Raw genomic sequence first — 26364 nt, 5'->3', positions numbered from 1 at the left:
ATTACAATCAAAATCTATGTGCATTGACTCTATCATGAAATAATTAGAATGTGTAATCTCATTTTTTTTGAAAAGTATAGGAATGATGGTTTTGCTATAAGTTTGACTATTGCTAAGAGTCTTGCATTAGATATGAATATAAATCCAATATTTACAACGAAACATCGCATTTTTAAGAAAAGACAATTTAATGAAGTTTCACTATCACTAGAAGAGTTATTTAGAATTTATTATTTTATTGTTGTTGTGGACATGCCAATTACTTCTTTAAAATGTAAATTCGAGCAAATAAAAATCTTTGAAAATATATTTGGTTTTTTATTTTATTCAAAAACATTAAGAACTTTAGATGATTATGAATTGAGAAAATATTGTGTTAATTTAAAATATACTCTAACGGATGACAACACTTCAGATGTTGAATTAAATGATTTATTTACTGAATTAAAAATATTACAAATGACTTTACCAAATATGATAATGTCTGCAGTTGATATTCTTGAATTTGTTCATAGTATAGATTGTTATCCAAATGTTGCAATTGCTTATAGAATTTTGTTGACTATGCCTATTACAGTAACATTGGCTGAAAGGAGTTTTTCAAAATTAAAATTATTAAAAACATATATGAGATTGTCAACGTCTCAAGAAAGATTAAATGGATTGTCATCTTGGAAAATCTTATACTGATAATATTATAAAATATTTTACAAATAGAAAAGACATTGTAGATAAATTATATATTGTTAGAATTTTTTTTGGGATCTCATTTTATGATTTTGCCCAGGGCCTCCTGAGTCGAAGGACCAGGGCTACTCCCTTCGTATAATTTAGAAACAGATTATAAAAAGCATTTGAGATGAATATAGTCGTCTTTTACTATAATAAAAATATTTTTATGTCCTAAAAATTTAGTGCAATGGTCAGACATTTCGATGATTATCAGACATCTAAAATTTAAATTCTAATTATGATGTATTACGGAATATTTTTCTTCTAATAGACTGACAAACTAAGGACGTTAGTTGCTCTAGACGGATAATCGTGAACACTTTCCTATTTACTTGGTGGGAGGATTAGTCGGATTGTACGATCTAGATATATGATAAAACAAAATGAATTGTTCTTTGTATATGAATTCGTAAAGAATACTCATACAATTCAAACCAGATCGATTATTTGCTATAGCTAGAACAATCTAAAGATAAAAAACAAGTCTAGTTGCAGGATGCATGAACTTTCAAAGGAGAGAGGTAACGACAGCCGCATGCCTCTTCTGGATGGGATAAAAGAAGTTTTATTACTTAATCCTTCGGGGACTCAGCCCTTTTGTATACTTTTAAACTAGTTTAGCTTATCAACCCATCATAGATAATAGAAATCAGACAATAGGTTTTTACCTATAAAATGCATATCCTTTAATTTAGATTAAAACATAAATTAAATCATTTTATTAGACTAAATCTTAATGGCAATATCCTATAATCTTAACAGGTAAACCAATCAAATAGAGAAATTAATTCCAACAACACGTTGGTACAAGGAGCATTAGACGATCGAATCTGTATTTTGATAATGGTAAAAGAGTTTAATTTAATAAGTTGAACTAAGTATGCAAGAAAGTCCTAAGTGATCTTAGGCAAAGGAAAGTCCTAGCTGCGGTTAGGCAAGTGGAAAGTTCTAACTGCGATTATACAACGAAGTCTTGGTTCGTGGAATTGGGTGAAGTTTTGGCTGGTCGAAGACTTTGGGCGAAATCCTAGAGTTAAGTACTTTAGGTAAAAATTCTAGGGTTACGAACAATAGGTGGAAGTCTGGACAAGTCATGGATCACGTTCAACATGAAGTCCTGAAGTCTCTGGCTCTGAGTAAAAGTTTAGATGGTCTGGAGGAACGGTCTGATAAAAGGTAATTTCTCCTGAAGGAGTAGGTGAGGATGTGTTCCCTGAAGAGGGAACAGTAAGCATCGGTTTGACCTAGAATTTCAGCGAAACTCAAAGTCAGAACCAGACAGTTCAAAGACTATCAAAAGTTAATCTTTATATATTGTTTGTCTATTATTCTAACTCTGTTTTGCAGGAAGACTAACATTTTGCAGGTTATGATTTTATCTTAATCGATCGATCGAACATTAGGATTAGTCGATCGAACCCCAGTGATCAAATCAGCTCACGAGCAGCCTCGACCAAGGGATCGAACAACCGAACGTTAGGTTCAGTCAACCGAACGGTGATAAGCAGCGACTTGATCATGCCAGGTTGATCGGACCAAATAAGTCAGGGATCATCAATGGATCGGTCGATCGAACAACGAGATCGGTCGACCGAACGAAGATTCATCCAAAGCGACAATATCTGGACAGAAAGTCGGGTTGTTTTAGGCAGGATCAATTGACCGATCAGGGGGATCGGTTAATCGATCAGTGTCGAGTCAAATACTAATCTCGAGATCAGTAAATTTGGATCACGTCTAATTTGGTTATAAAAAGAGATTCGACTAGTCGCTTCAAATTAATTCATTCAGAATAACTTCAGCTCCTACGCATATAATTCGACAGTGCCCAAATGTTGTTTCGACGACGATCACGCCAGAAAATCAAATTCTCCAAGTCATCGGTAACAAATTTCTTTTTATGCAATCTTTGTATGCTTCAACTTTGTAATCTAAACTTATAAAGGTTTTTTATATTATAGTGGTTATTTAATGAAAGCGATCAAAGATCACGAACTTTGGAGTAGGAGTCGTTACAGGCTCCGAACCAAGTAAATCTTTAGTGTCCTTGTTCTTTGTTTATTACTTTTCGTTGCCTATTCTGTGTTTTACGAAAAATGAACATAAAAAATCACGAATACTATTTACCCCCTCTAGCATAACGATTCCACACAACATACACTTAAAATGTAATATTATGCGTTTGTTAACACTATAGATTAATAAATTATTAATGACAATATCTTATAATTTGATGCGTTTGTTAACACTAGGACTTTAACAGATAGTAAAAGATATGAAGTCGTCACTGTCACTTTAAAGGTTCTTTCAGGATGGCTCATATATATTATGAGAGAAGATAAATCATAACTTATTCCGTCTTAGCCGAGCGGTAAATGATGTTTCTAAATAAGAGATACGAGATAATCTAAAATAATATTTATACCTATCGAAAATCAAACCATGCCTCACAGATGATAAGTTTTCCTCGAATACAAACTCGATTATACTCGCAGGACTATGATAAACCTTAACGAACATTAAAGATTTATCTATTCAAAGGTACAAAGGATGATAATAATTGTAACATATCGAACAGTTGTTTTTATATTTCTAAATTGGTATTATTGATAATGATGGGGAATCGTGACAGTTACTTCAAACAAGACTCCTTTGATTCAGTAGGGATTTTCTGATTCATAAATTGCGGATCAGAGGATGGTCCATTGATATGGACCCTTGATTTGGATGGACCCTATCTATTTAAAAATAGAGTCCATTTAAATCAAGGATTTTTCATGTAATGGATCATCTCTTGATCCACAGACCTGGAAATAATTAGACGAATACAAATGGTTGTCTTGAGAAGACCTGGAATAATTAGGCGAATATAAATCTCTCAAAGAGTTACAAGTGAAAAAATAGAATCACTTTTGATTCTAGAGTTCAAAGTTAGGCCTTTTCCCAGAGGTGCCATAGGAGACGAGTTCGGAGAGTACCTTCATATATAGGTTCGGATTTAGGAATTTTTTAAATCTCCGCATTTGAGGGGAGAGGCAAATATAGGGATGCTATCCCCATCTCTGAATCCGTCTTAACATGACACAATGGAAGATGAGGATTTTCCGATTAATTTGTTAAATATTAGATGGGAAGAGGAATAACTATTTTTTTAAATTTGTCGTCAGGGAAATGGATGAAAATGAGGATTTAATCTCTGTGAGGTTGGGGATAGAGATCGGGTGGGCATGAAAATGAGGATAGGGATATAATTCGAAGGTGAAAATGAGGATAGGGATGGAGATGATAAATCCATCGTCACCCTATCTCACCCTGTATTCCTACACAATTATAAATGATGAATAATATGATTTTAATAGGTTGATTGATTTTCCGAAGAAGAGTACTATTATTTTGTATAAAGAATATTATTCATTATTAATATACAATATTTTTAATAATATTTAATAAACCATCCTTTAATTTTAATTTGTTTTAATTTATATTTTTTTAATAATTTATAGAAAACTACTGAAATTTTAAATATTGAAAAGTTCGAATAGGACATCTGACTTCCCACGGGCCGGACTCCGTACGACTCTGTTCCTTGCCCGGCCCATTAACATGCCAGCCCAATCCACCTTTCCGTCGTGCGATTCCTGCTGAGCAAAATCGTCGCCTATCGAACCCGCCGCCGTTGAACTCTCCTCAGTTGTTCTTCCACTCCTCCGTCCATTCTTCCTTACTTTGAAGGTAAATCTCTCTTCCTTTTTCCTGCCTTTACCTACGCATCTTCTTTTCTTCTCGCGTCTCCATTCTTCTTGATCGATTGATACAGATCTCGCCATAAATCTTTGATTTTTGCCTAGTTTCATGAAACATGTCTATTTCTTCTCCTTTTTTCTACGTTGTTAAGTTTTCATCATTTTCTCGAGATCTCGGGAACAATCGGATTGAACTCGGGCGATCCCAGTTCAAATCGGCCAATCCGGATCAGGATCGGCTGATTCTTCGAACTCGCAAACAATATATTGATTTTTGTTTTTCCCACCTTTGTTATGGGGCTTGTAAGTGAGTCTATAGTTTCTCTCTGAAGGATAGTTTCTTTTTATTTATTTATTTTTTAACGTTTGGAATAGATTAATTTTCTGACTGTTTTGCTTCTGAGATTCAATATGAGGAGCCTTTTATCGAGCCATTAAATTTTATTTTATTTTTGTGCTACCTCTTACAAGTTCCAGCCTTATAATTCTTAGCCATGTCGAATACTGCAATGGAGGATACAATTTCAGATACTTCACAATTTGTAACGGCTTCTGCTGATGTAGATCATTCAGCAGAACATTTGAATGCCTCAAACTCAAATTTCGAGTAAGTGCAACATCTTATCTACCTGGTTTTGTTGTTTTCTAGCATAAAACACCTTTTTCCTACTATAACTTGTGCATCAAATGATCTGTAACTGCTGTATATTGGCTAGGTGCCCTTTATTATATCTTCTTCTACTTATCCCTCACAAACATGGAATGAGGAACGAATTGCCTGTAAATTTTGTTGCTTATATATTTCCTGTATGTGCTCCATGGACATTTTTGGATCATATATAGAGCTTCTTTGCAATTCTATTTTTAGTTGCATGGTTCCTTATAGTTTGAATGCAGCCTATGATTCCACTGAATGAAGAGGGTGAAATTTTCATTCCTTTTAGTTTCAAATTTAGTCTGTTGTCTTTATTGTTATGAAGGAATTCGTGTGAAAGGATCATATTTCAGCAAAATAGACATATAATAGAAGGAAGGCAAATCTCAGTGCAGGAATAAATATAGATGAAAAGTTAAAAATCCTATGTTTTCTTCTAATTCACTTTAGGGTAACATGTAACTCCGTGTAAATTAATGCATATGTTTTGACTTTTATAGGGATGCCATTTGTCAGGTTATTGTTAGCAAGTTAAGTCAGGCTGGCCTGTGTTGCTGCTAGTCATGGAGAAGTTAAGAGTATATAAGAAAAACTCGAAGGAATGGAGAACACTAACACAGAAGCTAGTTTGATCGGTTAAAATTTGAATTACCTGGTCGAGATAGAAGAGCACAAGTTGATTAGTGTTGTTTATTAACCGTTTCTATAATTTTTTTCATTGACATTTTTAGCTACTAAACTCAGCAAAGGCCACCCAATTGGCAAAATGGACTTCACAGCTATAACAATTAAATTAAGCCTAAGGATGCAGCATTTTTCATTTGGACAAAATTTGAGTCTTTTTGGATTGAAGTGGGAAAACTCAAGTAGTCATAATGATACAGATCTGGATCATGCTCAGTTGTTCTTTTAGAATACATCACTTGTTGGATCTCAGAGTTGCTTAATGCCATGAATATTCAAAATCTTGGTTATCACAAAGTATTCTGGTAAATTGTTATAAGATGAGGCATAATTAAGAGTGAAGGAGGATAATTGTTATTCATAGTTCTTATGTCTTGTTCATGTTTCTTTTGCTTCCAATTATCAAGGTTCTATCTCCATCAAGGTAAATCACATTTACTTCCAATATTTTTCATCATGTTCTGGTTTATAGCATTGCGTAAAGTTGATGTTTAGATAAGATTCATGTAAATGACCCCAAATAGATGGGATATGAAGTCTTGGTTTTGTTGTTAAGCGGGACTACCATCCATCTCTTTTCTTGCCTCGCCTGGTCATTGAGGTATCTCATCGTCCACTACTCTTTGTTGCTGATAAGAAAGTGTTGCTTATAACTGGAGGAGGCTTAGCCTTCTTATTTTCGCTACATTGTTTCCTTACTCTTCACTTATTATATTTCCCCATCTACCCAATTCAGCCTTCTTGTTCTTATTTTCCACTGCATACAAGAACAATGCTACCATCACTCTTTTATCTTTAAACTAAAGAGTTAGAACATAGTCCTTGCCTCTAGTACATCCTTGTAAGTGTCATAAACTTGTTATGCTTGGTAAACATGGTCATGCATATGTAAAGCTCTTAGTCTAATTTGTTTCTCTTGCGAAATATATCTAGAGTATTGCTTACTTTCTGGATATATTTTCTAATCCCAATTCCTTTATGTAGTTTGATTCTTTAGATTGCCGTTTGATTCTTTAGATTGCCCATTGGATGTTCTTCTACTCATGCTGTAGTCAGGCAGGAATTTCTTTATCACTGTGATTCTACTATATTGTGAATAATATCACATTCTCACTTATGAGTTAGAGTATTAGAGAGGGATGTTCAAAAATTAGTTGTCTTTCCTTCTTGGTTGTTGGGCAGAGTAAATGATATTTAACAAGTTGACAGCACATAAACAAATATTGCCACAAAACAGTTCTTGATTAGGTTGTGTTTTGTATCCTTGGTTGTTGGGTTGAGTATATGATATTAAAGAAGCTAACAACACCTAAGTGTTCATAATCTGCCTGGCTGCCGATGAAGGCAAAAACTCTACTTTCTGTTTCTTTTGTCATTGCTTTGGCATATATCGTTTAAGAAAAATCAGTGAACGTTTTCATGTTTTATTGCATCCTCTTTATTAACCTGAATCCTTGTCATATTTTTTTTCTAGGAAGCTGGAGTCTAAACATGATGTCAATATTGAAGAAATTAGAATTATAATGGAGGTCATGGCAAACACGGGACAATACTGGCATGTATTTTTATTCTGATTTATTTCTATACTAACTTCCCTGTTTGTGTTAATATATCATATGCTGTTGACATTTTGTCCAACTAGAAAATGTATGATATGATTCTAGGCAACTGTTCCTAGAACGAAAACAGAATGTGCAGCTTATTATGTTCCTGTGGAATATTATTATGTTTAAACTTCGAACACCATCGGGGTTGTGTTTGATTGCAACCAACATCAAACTATATTAGCAGTCTCATATGCATTTTAGATTGTCTTGTTGGATGATGATCTCAAAATGTTGTAAGGTGCCTTCACCGCCTTGTCATCCCAATATGTAAAGGGTAGAATAGGTGGCCACTCAAAAGCAATCCATCAGACTGGCATCTGTGTAGTGGAATAAGAGCATCCATATCAGTTACCCTATCCAAAGATTTTACCCTAAATTTTGGATAGGGTAATTAAAAACCCTCTACATTAGTTACCCTATCCATTCCCTAAATTTAGATTTGATGAATAGTGATTTTCTAAATTTAGGGAATGAAACTTCTACCCTAAAAATAAAATAATATTTCTTTTTAATCTCTCTCCTTCCACTCAATCTTTTCAATCTCTCTCCTTCCACTCATTCCATAAATATAATAATAAAAAATAAAAGAAAGAGAAGAAAATAATAAAAAAAATTAAGGATGATAGAAATTTTAGAGTATTTGATGTAGTGTGCAGTGAAAAATGATTATCTAAATTTAATAAAGTTGATCATTTACCCTAAATTTTAGATATAGTAATAGAGAATCTGATGTGGATGGTCTAAGAATGAATCCTTGTATTAGTTTGGGAAGATATGGACAAAGAAGTTGCTTATTAGGATTGAGACCCTTCCTAAGAACAATCATTGTGTTTATGGTATTATATCAAAAGATTGAATCATAGAACATAAAATCCTAAAAGAAATAAGATGTTATATATATATATATATGGCATTATATTGGTTTTCAATATATGAACATGCCAAACTTTGCATCATTTTGATACTACGAAGCAAAGTTTAAAATTTCGAACCGTGCTAGAGTTTTGGCTTATGACCGAAATGATATGATTTCAGTATCGTATCGTATAGTGCCGATACGGTTTTAATATTTTTTGAAATATAAAATATATTAATTAAAAAATATTTTTATTAATATTTGATCGCTATATATTGCTTATATTGAGTTATATTCTGAAATGTTGAATGATGAGTTTAAGTTTTGATATTATCTCATGAAGTATTTAATCCTTATTGACTAAAAGTCAATTTAGGTTAACTAAAGTCCACAATCTAAACATGACAAGATCAAGTAGGTTTAAACTAGATTTATTTTGATCAGTTTAAAATTAATAAGGGAAAATAACTACATGTTAAAAAAAAATTAACCTGATTTTTTTTAAAACAAAAAAATTGCGCTTCTGCATTGACCCCACGTAGGTTGTGGTGGCCTTGTGCTGCCGGTATCGATGTTCATGTCGGTTGGTTGTCAGAATGGTAAATTCTGCCACTGCTGACTAGCACGACATAAAATTTAATTCCTCACAAATATAATTAAAATTGTTCATGTGCTAAATAAAAGAAAAATGTGTATTGATAAGGCAATCCATTACAGCATTTAGTAATTTCTGTGAGATGGATGATAATGATCAAAGTTAAATAGGAATATTCTACTCAGAAAAGTTATGAAAAATTCAATAAAATCAAAAGTTTTATTAGATCTTCTATATTTAAAATATGCAGCTTTTAAATGTCAAGATAGTTAGGATTGAGAACTTACCTTGGAACATTGATTAAGAACCTACCTTGAAACATAATAGAGAGAACACAGGATCAGATTGTAAGTCCTTTAGATCCCATTGTAATTCAAGATTCTACATAAAATCTTCATTCTTTATGCAAGAGCTTAGGGTACTCAATTTTGACAATTATACCATTCCTAATATGTTTACAATTTGTAACGTAGGAGCTGATCTTGTCCGAAAATTGTGGAGACGGCTAGTTGAGGATACGGCTTCTGTGTTGAGGATGTAGACTCCGCTCTGCTCTGCAACACAAGAAACGTCAGTGCCAGGTCAGGGAAGGGGTTCTGGCGTTGGCCCTTTGACGCTCAAGTCAGTCACCGAAAAGTTGGAAGGAAACGGAGCAACAGTAAGCGCAAGCGTGAATAGTGAATAACATGCACGCTCCGTCGGTGCATGGACTCCCCTTTATATAGTGCCCAGCGGGTGACGTGCACGCTCCTCGAGGTGTGGACACATTCTCCAAATTGTTCTATGAAAGGACCTGTCAGGAAAGTGTCTCTGACACCATACCTTAACATAGCATGCACATGCCTGATAAGATAGTAGAAGCTTCCGTCGTACGATCTACCTGTTGACCATACCTCGTTATCAACCGCATTATCTCCCAAAGGAATATTAAGAGATATAAAAGGGTCCCACTCTTTGGTCGAGCTGGGGAGCCGCTTGGCCGGGGATCCCTTCTCGATCGACCTTTGTTGCTTCCCTACAATGACTCGGTTCGGTAGACTGTTTCCGCCCGACCGGACTAATGCTCCGGTCGTCCCAACGTTCCTCTGCTCCGCGATGAGCGCCTGATGATCTTAGATGTACGGGCGTTCTACATGAACCAGCCCTTTGTCGATCAGGCGCTTCACGCCCGATCGGCTACTGCAGTAGAGCAATAGTGCAGCATGATTTTGTATTTCTTTATTTCCTGTGATCTATATATTCCTTCCTGGAAAGGGATATACATATAACACTATGGTTTAAAAAAAAAAAAGTAAAACCTTATCGGATGAAAGCTGCTAAATATGTCTAAGGAAATGAAAGAAGAAAAAGGTGATTTCAATGGTTTAGAACTATTAGTCAAAATTTAAAGAATAAAACTCTGATGCTTTTTATAATATGCATGGAGAAAGAAGTTTGGAATACATGATTATGGATATCAATACCATGCCAACTTGGATGGAAGATGAGATTAAAGTTGGAAAATAAGAATAGCAATAGGGAAACATAAAATCCTGTCAGACCCAAAGTTACGTGTCTAACTATTAGAGAGTTATTGCAGTGATGAAATACAAAATCTTTTTGTTTGCAAGAAATAAGCTTTAAAAATTGGAAAACTTATCAAAATGAATCAAACTTGTATAGATACAAATAGTTAAGTGGTTGGGTAAAAGGTTTAAGTAAAGTTTATAAGGTTAAGAGCTCAAAAATATTGAGGAAATATGTTAGTCAATACATTGATCTTTTTGATAAATTACCATTGATTTTTAAAGAGGCCACACTGGTGATTTTTTTAGCTGAACTTAGCTGCAGTTCTATTTTGTCTTATCTTTGATTTTGATGTTTTCTTAACTGGGTTAATGTTCAAGGGAAGAACTGTGTTGTGTCATATCTCTATTCGATCATAACTTAATCAGCTCTAAAAGGTAAAAAGGATTTGTTAATCAGCCCTGAAAAGAATTAGTTTATAGTTTTCACCTCTAGATAGTAAAGGGCAGCCCGGTGCACGAAGCTCCCGCCATGCGGGGTCCCGGGGAAGGATCCATTGTACGCAACCTTACCCTGCTTTTTGCAAGAGGCTGTTTCCAGGATTCGAACCCGTGACCTTTTGGTCATATGGCAACAATTTTACCGTTGTGCCAAGGCTCTCTCTCAAAAAAATGAACTGCAGAAGTACACGTAAAAAAAATGACTCAGTTATATGTTTACCCTATCTATTAAATCACAGTTGACTCATATCTACTAATCAACTGATTATGCTCTTTGATTGGTTTATAGGCATGACTGGGATATGCTGAGAGGCTTGCTTTCTTTTTGGATGAAGCAGGTATGTTAGAGGTATGCTAAAGTATTTGGACTTGTGCTTGTGTGATGTGCACATACTGGTAGAAAATTTCAATGTTGTTAGGATAAGATGGGTAATATTTGGAGCAATATATTGTGAAAGATCAGCAACAATCTGGCTCATACATTCCTTACCAAGCTGTGATTCTTGGATTTAGTTCTTATATTCAATAGTCTATAGCTCACTGCATTTTCTACAATGTTGATAGGAATACATGTCAACTCTATAGAATAAAGCAACTCTAACTTACTGATTACTTATTGAACATAACAAGGGACTCACATCCTTGTCTCAGTAACTTTACTCCTGTCCATTGTATTTCAAAGAGGAAACGTATTAGTTAAGCAAGAAAAATATAGTGCTCTATTTTATATCATCAAGCACCGGTGCCAGTTCTCTTCTTCCATTTTCTGTTTTTCATTTGATTGGCACACAATTTATGTTCCTTGATTTTTGCTTCATTTTTGGTCTTTATATTGTGCTCATAAATCTCAAAGATAAAGCAGATCATTGTCCAATCAGAAAATAATTGGAGAAAAGCTATTTTCACAAAATCATTGGTCCTATTTATTTTAACACTGAGAATTCTATCATCATCAATTTGGTATTTGTTCATCTGCTGTCATTTCCTTATGTCTTTTCATTCTGATACTATCCTTGACAATATGTATGGTATATGTGATCTTCATACAGTTTTGATGAAGAATATATACGTACTAATGCATGGTTGAATGAAATATCGCAAGGTCTTGGCAGAATATAATGAAGCACAAACGGACAATAGTAGTGGGCCGCAGAAGTGTTCTTTAGTAGGAGAAACATATCAAGAGTTGGTGAAACGTCTAGATGAAGGTAAACTCAAGAGCATGCATTCAATACACCATTTGCTAGTATCCACTTGAATCTTGGATTTTTTTTTTCCCTTATGTTACTTATCTATCTCCATGTAGATTCTTATGCTGGATTTCTATATTTATTTGTTCTAATTATTGGATTTGTTTTTATGTTAATGTGTACCATTTTACTTGATTACATATGATACTAATGATGAGACAATAGTTTTATTTTTTTGGAAGACTTTAGAGAGAACCAATCCACATTATTGAAATAAAAGAAAAATATATAAAAAATGGACAGCCTGGTGCGTGAAGCTCCGCCAATGCGGGATCCCAGGGAATATAATAAATACAAATAATTTTAATCTAATCCACTATAGTTTTATTTTTTGGAACACATGTGTTGATCTTTTGATCTGATCAACATCATGGATGGTTATTACTAGTAACGGTTTCAATGATAGTCATCCATGTACTTGTGTGTAACATACATATATAAATACACACAATTTAAGTTGGGTTGGGTTGGAGGTGTTTTGTTGGCAATATAGATATCTTGTTTTGGTATAGTCATTCCCTACCTTGGACCTCGACACAAATTAGTTGGTAACTTAAAGGAATAATAATGTCATACCAAATTAAAAAAATTAGGGTTAATTATTGATTACCTAAATGACAATGGGTCTCACTTTTCACCTTGTGAGAATTTAGCCAACATTTGAAAATTTTGGGCTTTCTGCCTGACTTGGGCGGAGTCCAAAAATGGGAAAGTGGGTAAATTGATTCCCATTTTCCTTCCCTCCTGCGCTTCTATTCATGGAAATGTGGAAGTAGAGGGAGAGGTCGGTTTTACCACTATTTCCCTAGGCGTCTTTTGTTTCCCTAGTGTTTCTGTCAAGAGAAATACACTCACAAGTTGTGCATGAAGTGAGGCTTAAAATTTCAAGTTAAGTCAGCTTCAATCCTCAGCCGTCTCAATATCTGTCAGCATGCTAGGTGTTAGTATCAGCGAGTGTGCCGAGTGGGCAAAAGAGAAGGGTGAAAGAGCGAAGGAAGGTGTTGTTGTGAGGGACCTTCATAAAATCATCATAGACCACAAGCCAAGGTGTCACCATTGTACACCATGAGTGATGTCCTCAACCTCATCATAAAAAAAATTCTATTGCCTGCTTCATTGAAGGGATACAACTGATTGGACATGGGTTCGTTTCGTCTATTTTTGCTCCCTTTTTTATACACGTACTGTCAACAATTTTAAGAATGCCTTCTATTTTGCTTGCTTAAGAGCAATTTCCAACAAATTTTGAAACTCTCTAGTGTATTTAAGTCCTTTCGTTACATGAAAATAAGAGATTATAATCTTGATAAACTTTAGAGTATTGAAGGGGAGCTTGGCGCAATGGTAAAGTTGTTGTCATGTGATCTAGAGATCACGAGTTCAAGTCTCGGAAATAACCTCTTGCAAAGCAAGATAAGGCTATGTACAATAGACCCTTTTCTGGGATCCCACATTGCCGGGAGCTTCGTGCATCGGACTGCCAACTTGAGTATCACAAATTATTCAGAAGCTGCATCTATAAGAATTAGCGTTGACTTTTTTTAATTGATTTTGAAATGTCAATCTCGAAAAAATATGGTCAATTTATAGATTACTTGTCTGATTCATTAGTGGAACTGTTTGTGTTACAAGAAAATGGGTCGCAGGGGCAGAATTTAACAATTTGAGGGGTAACATAATCTAAGACACTGCTACAAGTGAGATTAAAAATTGGATATCTTTCTCTTTTTTCTTAAAGAAACAAAAAAGAAAACGCAAGCTGAGGTTAGTGGACGCCTGTTCTTTCCTGTGTTGTTTCTTTTCTCTTTTTCCATGCTTTCTGTCCATCTTTGCCATCCAGTATTGGTAAGCTAATTATGTCTTTCGACGCCAGTTTTATATTTGCAGCTAATTGTTATATTTGCTTGCAGCCCTTCTTAGTTTTACTGAAGGTCCTCCTTTCACGTTGCAAAGGCTCTGTGAGGTAACTTGCCTTTCATGTATTTTTATTTTTCTTTTTGGTTTCAAATTTAATCAGACATGCTATGGAGCCTTTTTTTCCCCCGAAATCACATTTCGTCTATCATGTGAATTCTTTTAAACAAGAAATATAATTTTTTTTAACAGATCCTTTTGGTACCAAAAGATACGTATTCAAATCTTTCAAAGCTTGCACTGGCCTTGGAGAAGGTTCGTGGACAAAATTTTTGTTGTGGCTGTGATCATAGATCTGAATGTTCTGTTGTTGGATAACTATGATTAGGAATAAATCTTTCTTGCTATTGCTATATTTAGTGTCTTTTCTGATCTCCACGTTATTATGCAAAAATAGCTAAGTAATCAACAACATATACTTAAAAAGATAGTTGTGTAACAAAAATTCTGAATATTAAGTGGATTTGTGGGATAACAGTGAGACTGACCAAACATAACCAAGTGTTATTCCACTAGGTGGAGTCAGCTATATGAATCATTCTATGCCATTGGACTCTATCTTCTATTTTATCATCATTTATATTTAAATAAATTTTATTGTGGTTTATTGTTTCTAACCAATTTTTTTTGGGTTTTCTTCTTCCTTTTTTGATTTGCATATGTGTCATAACTTCACATCATTTAACTGGAGCATTTATTGGTCGCATATCTATCTTAACATTCTCGTCTCTGTAACTCTCATATTTACTCATGTGCTTGAGTTATACCATAACATTCAATTTCATATAACATAGAAGGTCTAATCGTCATTTTGTAAAACTTTCCTTTTAAGTCTTAGAAGTACTTTAGGATCATAAAGAACATCTGACGCTCTCCTCCATCTCAATAATCGTGTTTGAAATATGTTTAGCATCAGCAAATAGATATGAAATAAAAATAAATGGGTTAAAAATGATTGACAGACAGTTTCAAGAGGAATCAAATCCATGTAATTGATGAAATTGCTAGGACTCACTTTTTTTTTCCTTTCCATTTATATTGTTCTGCATATGCATATTTTTTCGTTGATCGAATTTTAGAATGTGATGTTAAGAAAGTTTGCATTTTCACCATGTTTAGCACCCTGCTACTTCGACTTTTCCTAGTGTTGTTATCTTCTAATCTCAGTGACTCGCCTAACTGTAGAATTTGTTGGTCACATCCACCTTAAGTAAGTGCACTGAGCCCTATCCTGGGGTTCTGGGGAAGAAACATGAAGCTGTCAGTGGAAATGAGACACCCAATGAGAAAACTATTCCTATCTCAAATGGAGTTGAGCCTGCTGCCGGCGACCGCGATGAAGAAATGACCGACGCAGAGACTGTTGAAGATGCTACAATTGCTGATACAGAGATGCAAGAGCACAAGGCTAGTGAAACATCGACTGAAGCAGTTTCTGATTCCAAGGCTTCTGAAGAAACTGGTGAAACTAACGAAGAGCAAAGTCCTTCAACATGAACAACACTGGTGAGTCTTCGATGAACCAAGTTGACTAGTTGATGATATTCATTTTGAGATTCTCGAGAAATGTCAGTATCTTACATGAGATTCTGAACTTTTCGAACCTGTACTGTTTTATTATCTGGAACTTCACTTTTGTATACATATGGCCATAATCATCGTTTTTTCTAGTATTTGCGCATCATTAATGGTAGTAAGTTAAGAAAGCTTGCTCATTATTTCTTCATATAGCTACTTTTCACAGTTTCAATTTCTTTTTCTTTTTATTTTACTTTGGTCTTTGTTTGAAAAATAATAGTAATAACAATGATACCTATAGAATGCTCAACTATATCTACTTAGATAGATATAAACATGTATATACCAACAATAATAATCAAATTTTATCCCATTAGGTGAGTTGATTATATGGATCCTTTTATATCATTGAACTCTATTCCTTACTTATATCATCATTTATATTTAAATAAATTTTATCTTATTTTATTGTTACTAATCGTCATGTCTTTTCCTTATTTGATATATATATTTGTCATAGTTTCACATCGCTTAACTGAAACATCTATTAGTCATATAAATGCATATTCATATCATATTAAACGCGTCGTTTGGAGTTTTTTCTCAATAAGTATAACCCTCTTTCTCTATAATATTTTCATTTCTTATCTTACTCATTTTTATATGTCCGCACATTTATCTTAACATACTCATTTCTGTAACTCTCATCTTTTGCTTATTAATGAACTTAGAAAACTTGGAATGATATGAAATTAGGTCATATATGTTTATCTAATTATTCTAATTATATGCATTCTCTCATACATCAATTTATCTCAATATATTAAAAATAATAATAAAAAATTATTATTCTTAATATATTGAGATAAATTGATGTATGAGAGAATGCATATAATTAGAATAATTAGATAAACATATATGACCTTGTTTAATGTCATTCCAAATTTTCTAGGTTCATTAGTCAGTTTTAGTCAAAATCAATTGATGGATCTAGAGATCTCAAAATTACATCAAATCATTTCCTATGTGTTCCTAATTTTCCTAATTATATCCATGCTCTCAAAAATCAATTTAACACAATATATTGAGAACAATGATTTTTTTAATATGAATTAGATTTTTTAGACGTGTTTATGTTAACAAAAATCACTGTTCTCAATATATTATGTTGAATTGACGTTTGAAAGTATGAATATAATTAGGAGAATTACACGAACAAATAGGACCTGGTATTAGCTAGTTTTGGCCAAAATTAGCTACAGACCTAGATAGATTAAAATTGCATGAAACCAGATCATATATGTTCGTCTAATTCTCCTAATTATATTCATGCTCTCGAACATCAATTTGATATAATATATTGAGAACAATATTTTTTAATATGAATTAGATTTTTTAGACACATTCGTGTTAAAAAAATCATTCTCTGAATATATTGTGCTAAATTGATGTTTGATGACATAAATATAATCAAGAGAACTAGATACATAAGACCTAATTTCATGTTATTCCTAGTTCTCTAGGTTCATCAATCGGTTTGATAGATCTAGAGAACTCGAAATGATATGAAATTATATTTTATGTATTCATTTAATTTTTCTAATTATATGTATGTTTTCAAACATCAATTTATCACAATATGTTGAGAGTAATGATTTTTTTAAATATGAATAGGTATTAAAACAATTTGTTTATTTAAAAAAAATATATATACAAGCAGACTGAGTCGAGTAGTGTAAATAAGAGGGGGTAAAATAGGTATAGGATATGTGATTTCGTATTTTAAAAGTTAGACGTGGGATTTGTATATTTAGATAAATTAGTTACCTGATTTAAACAGAATGCATCTACAATGTCATCGTTACCATGTAATCATGTATTAAAATAAATTATTTTTTATTTTAAATTTAATTTAATAAAAAAATATTATAAATATAGCTTTTTTATATTTAAAAATTATCTATCTTAAATTTGATCAGCATCTCTTAAAAATGTTAAAATCACTTAATGACTACTAAACTTTTATAGCAAAAACTTATTAAATAATTTTTTTAATGTAAAAGTGCCTTGTGTATAATATTTTTTTATCAAATTAAATTATTTTATTTTATATTTTTAGATGAAAATATATATTTTTTAAAATTTTAAAAGTAAAAGATATCTTTTGACGATTTTAATAATTAAGTGCCTTTTTATTTTTTCCCCATAAATATTCTTCGAACTGTGCAGAATCAAATATTTGTATATGGACACGGGATCGTGATCTTCTAATTCAATGCAAAAATATTCAGTAGAAGTTATAATTAGTTTCATCTCAAATCATAAGATAGATTTTTAAAATAATAATAATTATTAAATAAATAAATAGGAAATAAGAAACGCAAACTAGCTTTTTAAAGTGGAATTAATGGCTGCAAAACTTCTTCTTTACTGTCTTTATGATATTTAATTTAATAGTTATCGATGTTAATTTTGGAAATTTATGTTTGGTGGACTTATTCTATAATCTTGGAGATATTTACCGGAAGTTATAAGAAATTTACTAAATTGAAATTCCAGAAAACAACTCAGATTTCTCTGTCGAGATAATTTAAATTCATAATCCCAAGTTATCAAATAAGAAATTAGGATGAATTGTTTGGGATGATTAAATTGTCTTGTATGATTTAGCTGTTGAGTTGTAGAGTTGCCTAGCTGGAGAGTCAGTTGAGTTGCTGAGCTATTGTATCGGTTGAGCTGCTATGTCTCTGAGCGAAAAGTTGAGACTCGAGTGAGAAGAGAAACATTGAAGACTGTGTTTAACATAATTTTCTTAGAACAAATTCGTCCCCTCGGACAGTGCTTCGAGGTTACAATGAATGTTTGTTTCTTAAAATATAATGATAGACAACAATCACCACTGTACAAGTTGATCATGGAAAATTGAGTGAGTACCTGAACACTATCATATGTAGAACTGCTGAGCGAATTGCACAATAGAAAGAAAGGGAGTCAAGAACGAAGGTGGATGTAATTTCTTTGCTTGCATGTCTATCCTACTCATGGTCAAGACCTCCTCCTTATATAGGAGCTTAGACCTTTTGTTACAGTAAATGACCGAATGGAGGTCATTCATTGCATTTACTCACCAACCGCTGGCCAACTGTTTTACCAACAATTATGGATTATGTAGGATCGATGTACACATGAGAGATGAAGAGATGAATCACGTGTATTTTAAAAATGATTATCTTTTTGAAATACGAGTGTGCAGCGGAAAAAATAAAAATAATTAAGTAAAGAAAAACAGAATTCGAACACAAGGAGTTAATTTGGTTCAAAGCCTTCAACAACTCTTACTCCAAGATTCACGATCCCTCAGATCGTATCGACGGACAATCCATTATAAACCTCTTCCGGAACCGTCAGAAGAGGGAATCGAATATAAGTACGAAAAATAAGAAAGTGTAACAGCCTACACTTTTCTTTTTCAAGTATACAAGCTGTACAAGAATATTAAATCATTACCGACACTTTAGAAACGCAAAATCTAAACGGGCTTGTGTGTCAATGTCGGTCTGCCGGCAACGGTCGGATGTCTTGGAGCAGTAGTGCAGTAGCAGAGCATAGTCGAAGCAGCAAAAGAGTCGTTGAAGCTCGTAATTCAGTTGTGTTCAAGTTCTGGTTGAATAGCTCTTTTAAAGAGTGTTGGAGGCGCCTCAAAGTTCATCCTAGGCGCCTCCAGCCTCAAAAATGATCTCCAATGTCTCAGACCCGATCACTCCCACTGACTTCGATTTCTATTCGTGCGAGGGTGCCTCCAAGCTCTCTGAGACACCTCCATTCCAATGTGCCTCCGACGCGCCTCCAATGCCTCCAGGGCACCTCCATGCCACAAAGTTTTATCTGTCACTCTTATCTCCTTGAGGGCGTCTCAGACTGGTCTAGGGCACCTCAAAGCTCCGATCTGAGGCACCTCCGAGTACCTTTGAGGCTCCTCCGATACTATTCATCTAAGGCTAAGTTTTGCTACTTCGACCCTGCAAAATGCGTTAGTCCAAAAAATAAAATGTAACCTGCAAAACAAAATTAACACAATATAAAAAAGCATTATTAATTAAATCCTGTCTATTCAAGACTAGAATATAGTCATGGTCTTAGTTTAGGTATCTAAAATGAACCTAAACTGGATCAGCACCTAAAGTCTCTAATTAGGACTCGTTCTCACTGGAACACTCTCCTCCAGTGACTTACCTTACTTACCATGCAGAATCACTTGACTTGCCTTTGACCCATCAAGTCTTTCCGTCAGTTGTTAGGTCCGCAGAGCCAACTGAATTTCGACCAACTATCAGGTTCTATGGACCTAGTCGAACTTCTTGTCAGATATCGGGTTACTCCTTGATCTATATGGACGCCCCACTAGCTATCAAGTCCAACAAACCTAGCTAGATTTCAGCCTAGTGTCAGGTCACCTAGACTTGTCAAGTCATGCACACTTGGTAAAAAAAGGTTAAATTACACCACACCTAACCTAGCTGGATTTCTTGGACTTATTCCACAATCTTGTTGATATTTGCCACAGTTACAGGGAATTTACTGTATTGAAATTATAGAAAACAACTTAGACTTATCTGTCGAAATAACTTGAGCTGATAATTTTAAATAATCAAACAAGGACTGCCTTGTATGGCTGAGCAGTCGAGTTATGGAGTCGACCAATCTCCAAAATCAACTGAGTTTTTGAGCTGCTATATTGGTCGAGCTGTTGAGTTGCTTTGTTGCTGAGTGAGAAGCTGAGACCTGAGTGGGAAGAGAAACACTGAGGATTGTGTTTAACACAATTTTCTTAAAACAGATTTGTCCCCTTCGACGGTGCTTTAAGGTTACGATAAACGTCTGTTTCTCAGGATATAACGATAAACTGCAATCACCACTAAGCACAGGTTAGTCACTACGAACTGAGTGAATACTTGAATATTATCATGAGTAGAGCTACCGAGCGAAGTACACAATAGAAAGAAATGAAGCGAGGGGAACGAAGGTGAATAAAGTTTCTCTACTTGCATGTCTATCCTGCTCATGGTCAAGGCCTCCTCCATATATAGCATATCAAACTTTTGGCTACAGTAAATGACTGAATGAAGGTCATTCATTGTGTTTACACACCAATCGCTGATTGGTCGTTTTACTGGCAATTATGGATTCTCCATTAATCACACATTAATGCCTTCATTACACTTGAACAACAAGCAAAAAATAATTCGAGTGGTAAAATATTGGTTGATCCGCTGGGGTAAATTTTGTTCAAATCGATTCGACATTCAACATGTGCATGTCGTACTCGCACACAAATCAACTTGGTTTAGTATAATCCGGACCTTAGAATTGTACCCCATGCACAGGCGCGCGTGAGAGTGAACTTCTCCCTATACATATATTTACAACTTCAATGCTAGTGATATATTGTAAATCAACTATAATACCATAAAACTTTCAATGTGAGACTAAACTGCCACACACAATAAAATCTTCTTCCTTTTCACCTCATTTTTCATTCACATTTTTAACAATATTATCTCATTAAAGTAACCGGGTAGGGAAAACCCCTACAAAAACATTGAATTGTAGAAGAGTTCACCAAATGATATTATAGATTCGCCTTCTATCAAACATAAACTAATAAAACAGGTGAAAGATCATATTCCATGGTGATCTTTAGTGCTAGGATCATTTCCTACAAAGTAAACAACAATATCGATGAAAGAGACATTAACCTACCATCAAAGAATAAGTAACTTGTTGATCAACACAAATTATAGATGTGGGTCATATATGACATATTAGATCTCCACTCAATGATTATTTTAATTGGAGGGCTCCCTCGATTTCAAAAAACAATCATTAATCTATCTTCTTCCTAATCTCAATATTTCCACTTTAGAGTATTCAAAGAGAAGCTATTAGGGTTTTCAATGCTACTAGCTAGGGTACCTAAATTTGGCAAAAAGCTAAGTAACCTTTTGTAATCTTTAATTTGTACATTTACACACGCGCATATTGAATTCAATAAAGTTCACTAAAGTTTATACAATGACAAAAAAAATATATATAAAATTAATAAACTTCGTTTACTAAAGTTCATGAACAATTTATGAATCGTCCCACGGGCATAGTCAAATTGGTATTTTAGTATACGTAGATTGTCACATAAAAGTAAAGATCGAATCTCGAAAAAATATTTATTTGGACAATAAAATTTCTCCCAGTTAGAGAGGTCGCTAGATCACTATTTTTACTTCCTTGATCTCACTATAGGAACGACAATAAGAAAGACTTGGTATGAATAAGTCACCTTTTACCACGAATCAAATTGTCTATTAACTTTTGCAAAATTTATAATATTTGTATAATTTGTCAACGAGCATATATTGCCTTGAGTGCAGAGTTTTATCAATCAAATTGTCAATTAGCTTATGAAAAATTTATCTATAAATTTAATTCTTTAACTTTTATTTAAAGATAAAAAATATAGTAATTTATAATATTTGTATAATTTTAAATTATATATATATATATAAGGCAGGGACGGATCCAACAGAGGGGGGAGAGGCAGCATCGACGGTGACCCTTTTCTCTTTTGTCGAGGATGGAACCCTTAGTATTATAGTGTTTCATCGGTTGAGATGGAGGATACCTTCTCTTGTTTATCATGATCTATTACTTCATACTTGAATTTCTAGATCCATAAAAGGCACAATAAAAATATTAATTGAGCTTGATAAAAACAAAAGCTGGAACTCAATAACATTTTTAATAAAAAATAAAAAAGTTTAACTACGTTCGAAAAGTAAATAAATAAATAAATAAATAAATTTGAATACGACAAAGCTCGAGCCATAATATATATAAGATATATATAAAAGAAATGTAAAATAATTTCTAAAATACCGTTGCTATATATATATAGATTCCAAAAGGCGATCGAGCGAGTGAGTCTTGTTCAACAGGTTTGAGTTTGACTCTCTTGTCTGATATCGCAGCAGGAAGCATGGAGACCTCCGTTCAAGAAGACAAACGCAAGTGCGCGGCCGCCGGCAGCAGCGACGGAGGCAGCAGCGACGGCATCCGGGATCAAGACCGGCTGCTCCCGATCGCCAACGTCGGGCGGATCATGAAGCGGACCCTGCCCCCCAACGCGAAGCTCTCGAAGGAGGCGAAGGAGACGGTGCAGGAGTGCGTGTCCGAGTTCATCAGCTTCGTCACCGGAGAGGCCTCCGACAAGTGCCGCAGGGAGAAGCGCAAGACCGTCAACGGCGACGACGTCTGCTGGGCCCTCGACGCCCTCGGCTTCGACGACTACGTCCAGCCGATGCGCCGCTACCTCCACAAGTACCGCGAGCTGGAGGGGGAGAAGGACGGCGACGGCCGGACGGTCCCCGCCGCTTCCTCCTCCCCCTCCTCCTCCTCCAAGGCGGTTGGTAGAGACCATACCGCTGGCGGCGGCGCTGCTCGCTTGACGTTTAACGCCATGGATAGAACTAAAAGTAGTGATGATCCTTCTACATCAAGGGGATTATTCTAGCCATTTAGTTAGTTAATTAATTTACTACTCTTCGCCTCTTCGAAGTTGGACCTTCATCCTTTATTTTGAGGTGCTTGATTTATTTGATCTTGAGTTCTTGATTTAGTTTCTTTGCTGTTTACTATGATTTGTGGTCTCCCTGATATTTGTCTTTAATTGTGTTGTTCTTGAATAATTAACTCTTAGAACCTTCATTTTTGCATGCATGATCAAATTTCAATCTTTTGCCCCGAGGGCTCGGTTGAGTAAATTGGTCACCACAGGGTAGGATTGCCGAATCAAGCCAGGCCAATTTCCGATGAAATCGAGAGAAATGTCCTCCTATATCGTGGTATGAGGTCAACTGTGTGGGGGTGCTCAGGATTAACATAAGATCTTTTTGCCAAATGTTTGCATGATCAAAGTCTCACGAGGTAAATCTGTCTCACCTAAAGCGACGTCATTTGAATACCGAGGTAAATGTCTCCCTCATAGGTCAATCATTATTCCAAGGGCTAGAAGTTACCTGTGATTTACCCGTTAGACCAAAGAATTAAGATATCTCTACAAAAATATGATATTGTCCACTTTAGGCTTAAGATATCTTTTTGGGCTCTATCCAAAAGGCTTCATATAATGGAGATATCTTTCCCTTATAAATTCATTGTCTTTTCCATATATTTTCAATGTGGGACTTTATTTGCAACCATTGCAATCAAACAATTCCCCCTCAAAGGACCGTCCCCTCAAGCCTATCCACTTGATGTCATCTGATTCTTAACTTATCCGAATTTTCCTACCCCTCTATTCAACTAACCTAATAAGACTTCCTTGCCCTTCGGTCCACCTGACCTACTAGAATGTCCTTGCCTAGTCGCAGCTAGAACTTCTTTGCCTGGAAGCCTCCACTTCCTTTGTTAGAGATCAATATTCTACCTATATGTCTCGATTGGATCGTGACTCTTTTGCATAGTCGGCGGTTAGTCCTTCTAGCAATTCAAGCTCTGATACCAATTGTTATGGTCAAAAGAATTAAGATATTCCCACAATATTATGATATTGTTTACTTTGGGCTTAAGTCCTCATAGTTACCCAAAAGGTTTCATACCAATGAACATATATTTCCCTTATAAGTCTATAATTCTTTCTATGTGTTTTCATTATGGGACTTTGTTTGTAACCATAGTAACCCAATATTACCTCCTCTGTATTGGCTCTAGGATGGATTGGTAAGGGCGCTGGGAGCAAGCGCAATCACTTTTTGCCAACTTGACGTTTCCAATAAGAGGTAGTTTATGGTTCTATGTGTCAAATTGTTTAGTGATCCTCTTAGGCACTTGTTTGTAAACTCTAATCTTCCATATAATTATCACCTAATAAAGCATTGTTATTTTTTTGATAAGTTAATTTGGGCAAAAGGCAAAAGGCAAAAGGCAAAAGGCAAAAGAGCGTCTTTTTTCCCAAATTATGTAAGGGGCATCCCATTTTCATTTTTTTTCAGAAGGGCATCACATCCTACTATTCAACTGTGCATAATTACTCAACTGTCTTCTAATATTATTCAATATTATTATCTCTCGTCTGAATCTCACACCTAAATCTTGAGTCAATTGGGCGCGTTGTAGCAACTACGATTTTGTAGCTGCTACAATATATATTTAATTTATTCAACATTGGTAGGAATTTACATTGTAACAGTTATGGTTTCATAGTTGTTACAACATAAATAGTAGGAATTCACGTTGAAGCAGCTACACAATCATAACTGCTATAATTATTGTAATAACTATGAAATTATAACGGTTACAATTGTTATAGTATATACGAAAGCTAACTGCTACAACATGAATTCGACATGCTCACTAACATTCATATTGTAGCAGCTATGAAATTGTATCTTCTACAATGCAGATTCAACTTACTTAACATTCATATTGTAGCAACTACAAAACCGTCACTGCTATGACATGTGTAACAACTACGGTTGTGTAGCTGCTACAATGTGTCCAACCAGTTCAGAAATTAGACAGAAGATAATAGTATTGAATAATACTAGAAGATAGTTGGATAATTGTACATAATTGAACATTGAAATAGTACACATTTTGATAAAACAATCATAATGGAACGGCCCTTTGATGATTTAGAAAAAAGGGGCGTCTTCTTAATTTTTACCCAATTAATTTCTTATGGATTGAATCTCATTTTCATTTAAGAGTGAGAATTTTTAGGGATTTTGTTTATACTATATGTTATGATTATGGCAATTGTTAGTCTTTTGTTCTAAGACATTATTCTACCCCAAGATAAGGGTATGACACAGATGGTGGATATATGTCATCTTTAAAGTAAAGGTCAAAACTTTAAGGTGGATCTACTTTTTTTCCCAAGATATTATTCTCTTATAATTGCTATCTTTTCTCCATCAATCCATAAAAGATCATTTTTCTCATATAATTGCTAAAAAAAAGTTAATTTTAAGAATCTCTTCTATTAGTAATCAACTTCCTTTCTCGAAGAATAAATGCACTCAAAGAAAACACAAAAAAGAAAATTTTATCTCAACTTTTATGGATGCACATTCATAGTCCTAGTTATAGACCACCAGTCTGTATCGAACCCACGTGTCCAGAACATTAACTCGGGTTAATGGCTACCCTTGACCCGGTTCAATATGTTGAACTCGTAACTGGTCGTTAAGGGTCAAGCCCTAAATGAACCGAATCAGTTCAATTAACGGTTTGAATTTTAAAAAATCTTAATTTTTTAATTTTATTTTAAATTTATTTTTCATTTTCTCATATTTTTAATATTTTAATAATATTAATGATGTAGTTCAATATAAATTTACTCTTTTACTTTAAATTTTTTAATACGAGATTGTTATACCTAATATGAGGCTATATAACCTTTAACTCATTAAATTTATTAATTTTATTTAACTCGGTAACTAATTGATCTTATTTTATCTTTTCATTTAACATTAAGTTTATAGAGATTATTTAACTTCTATAATATATCTAATAATAAATTTACCAAAAATAGAATTTGTTTAATAATAAAATTATGTGTATAATGAAAAATATTATCAAACATACAAAATTAATTTAAAAATTATATATATATATATATATATATATATATATATATATATATATATATATATATATATATATATATATATATATACTTCTTCATAGAGGTTGTGTTAGAAGTAAATAATAAATAGTGAATAGTAATTATTTTTATGCTTCTTCTTAA

At 34.1% G+C, this 26364-nt stretch overlaps 2 protein-coding genes across 3 annotated transcripts; both read left to right on the top strand.

Moving 5' to 3' along the window:
- Window positions 1-4361: 4361 nt before the first annotated feature.
- Window positions 4362-15726, top strand: LOC122010043 (serine/threonine-protein phosphatase 4 regulatory subunit 2-like). 2 transcript variants are annotated; one of them, XM_042566411.1, is made up of 8 exons: window positions 4362-4464; window positions 4968-5082; window positions 7289-7369; window positions 11168-11216; window positions 11981-12086; window positions 14039-14091; window positions 14235-14297; window positions 15228-15726. In XM_042566411.1, the coding sequence occupies exons 2-8, from the start codon at window positions 4970-4972 to the stop codon at window positions 15537-15539; spliced, it is 777 nt and encodes a 258-aa protein (XP_042422345.1). In that variant the 5' UTR covers window positions 4362-4464; window positions 4968-4969; the 3' UTR covers window positions 15540-15726. The 2 variants fall into 2 exon arrangements, with proteins under 2 accessions (XP_042422345.1, XP_042422346.1); XM_042566412.1 differs by having other exon boundaries at window positions 4364-4464; window positions 4953-5082.
- A 6811-nt stretch (window positions 15727-22537) lies between these two features.
- LOC122012596 (nuclear transcription factor Y subunit B-1-like) lies at window positions 22538-23258 on the top strand. The gene has a single exon (XM_042569193.1). The coding sequence runs from the start codon at window positions 22591-22593 to the stop codon at window positions 23122-23124; it is 534 nt and encodes a 177-aa protein (XP_042425127.1). The 5' UTR covers window positions 22538-22590; the 3' UTR covers window positions 23125-23258.
- Window positions 23259-26364: the final 3106 nt, after the last annotated feature.

This window comes from Zingiber officinale, chromosome 8A (genome assembly GCF_018446385.1).
Source record: "Zingiber officinale cultivar Zhangliang chromosome 8A, Zo_v1.1, whole genome shotgun sequence".
Lineage (NCBI taxonomy): Eukaryota > Viridiplantae > Streptophyta > Magnoliopsida > Zingiberales > Zingiberaceae > Zingiber > Zingiber officinale.
This window is presented reverse-complemented; position numbering and strand designations above follow the sequence as displayed.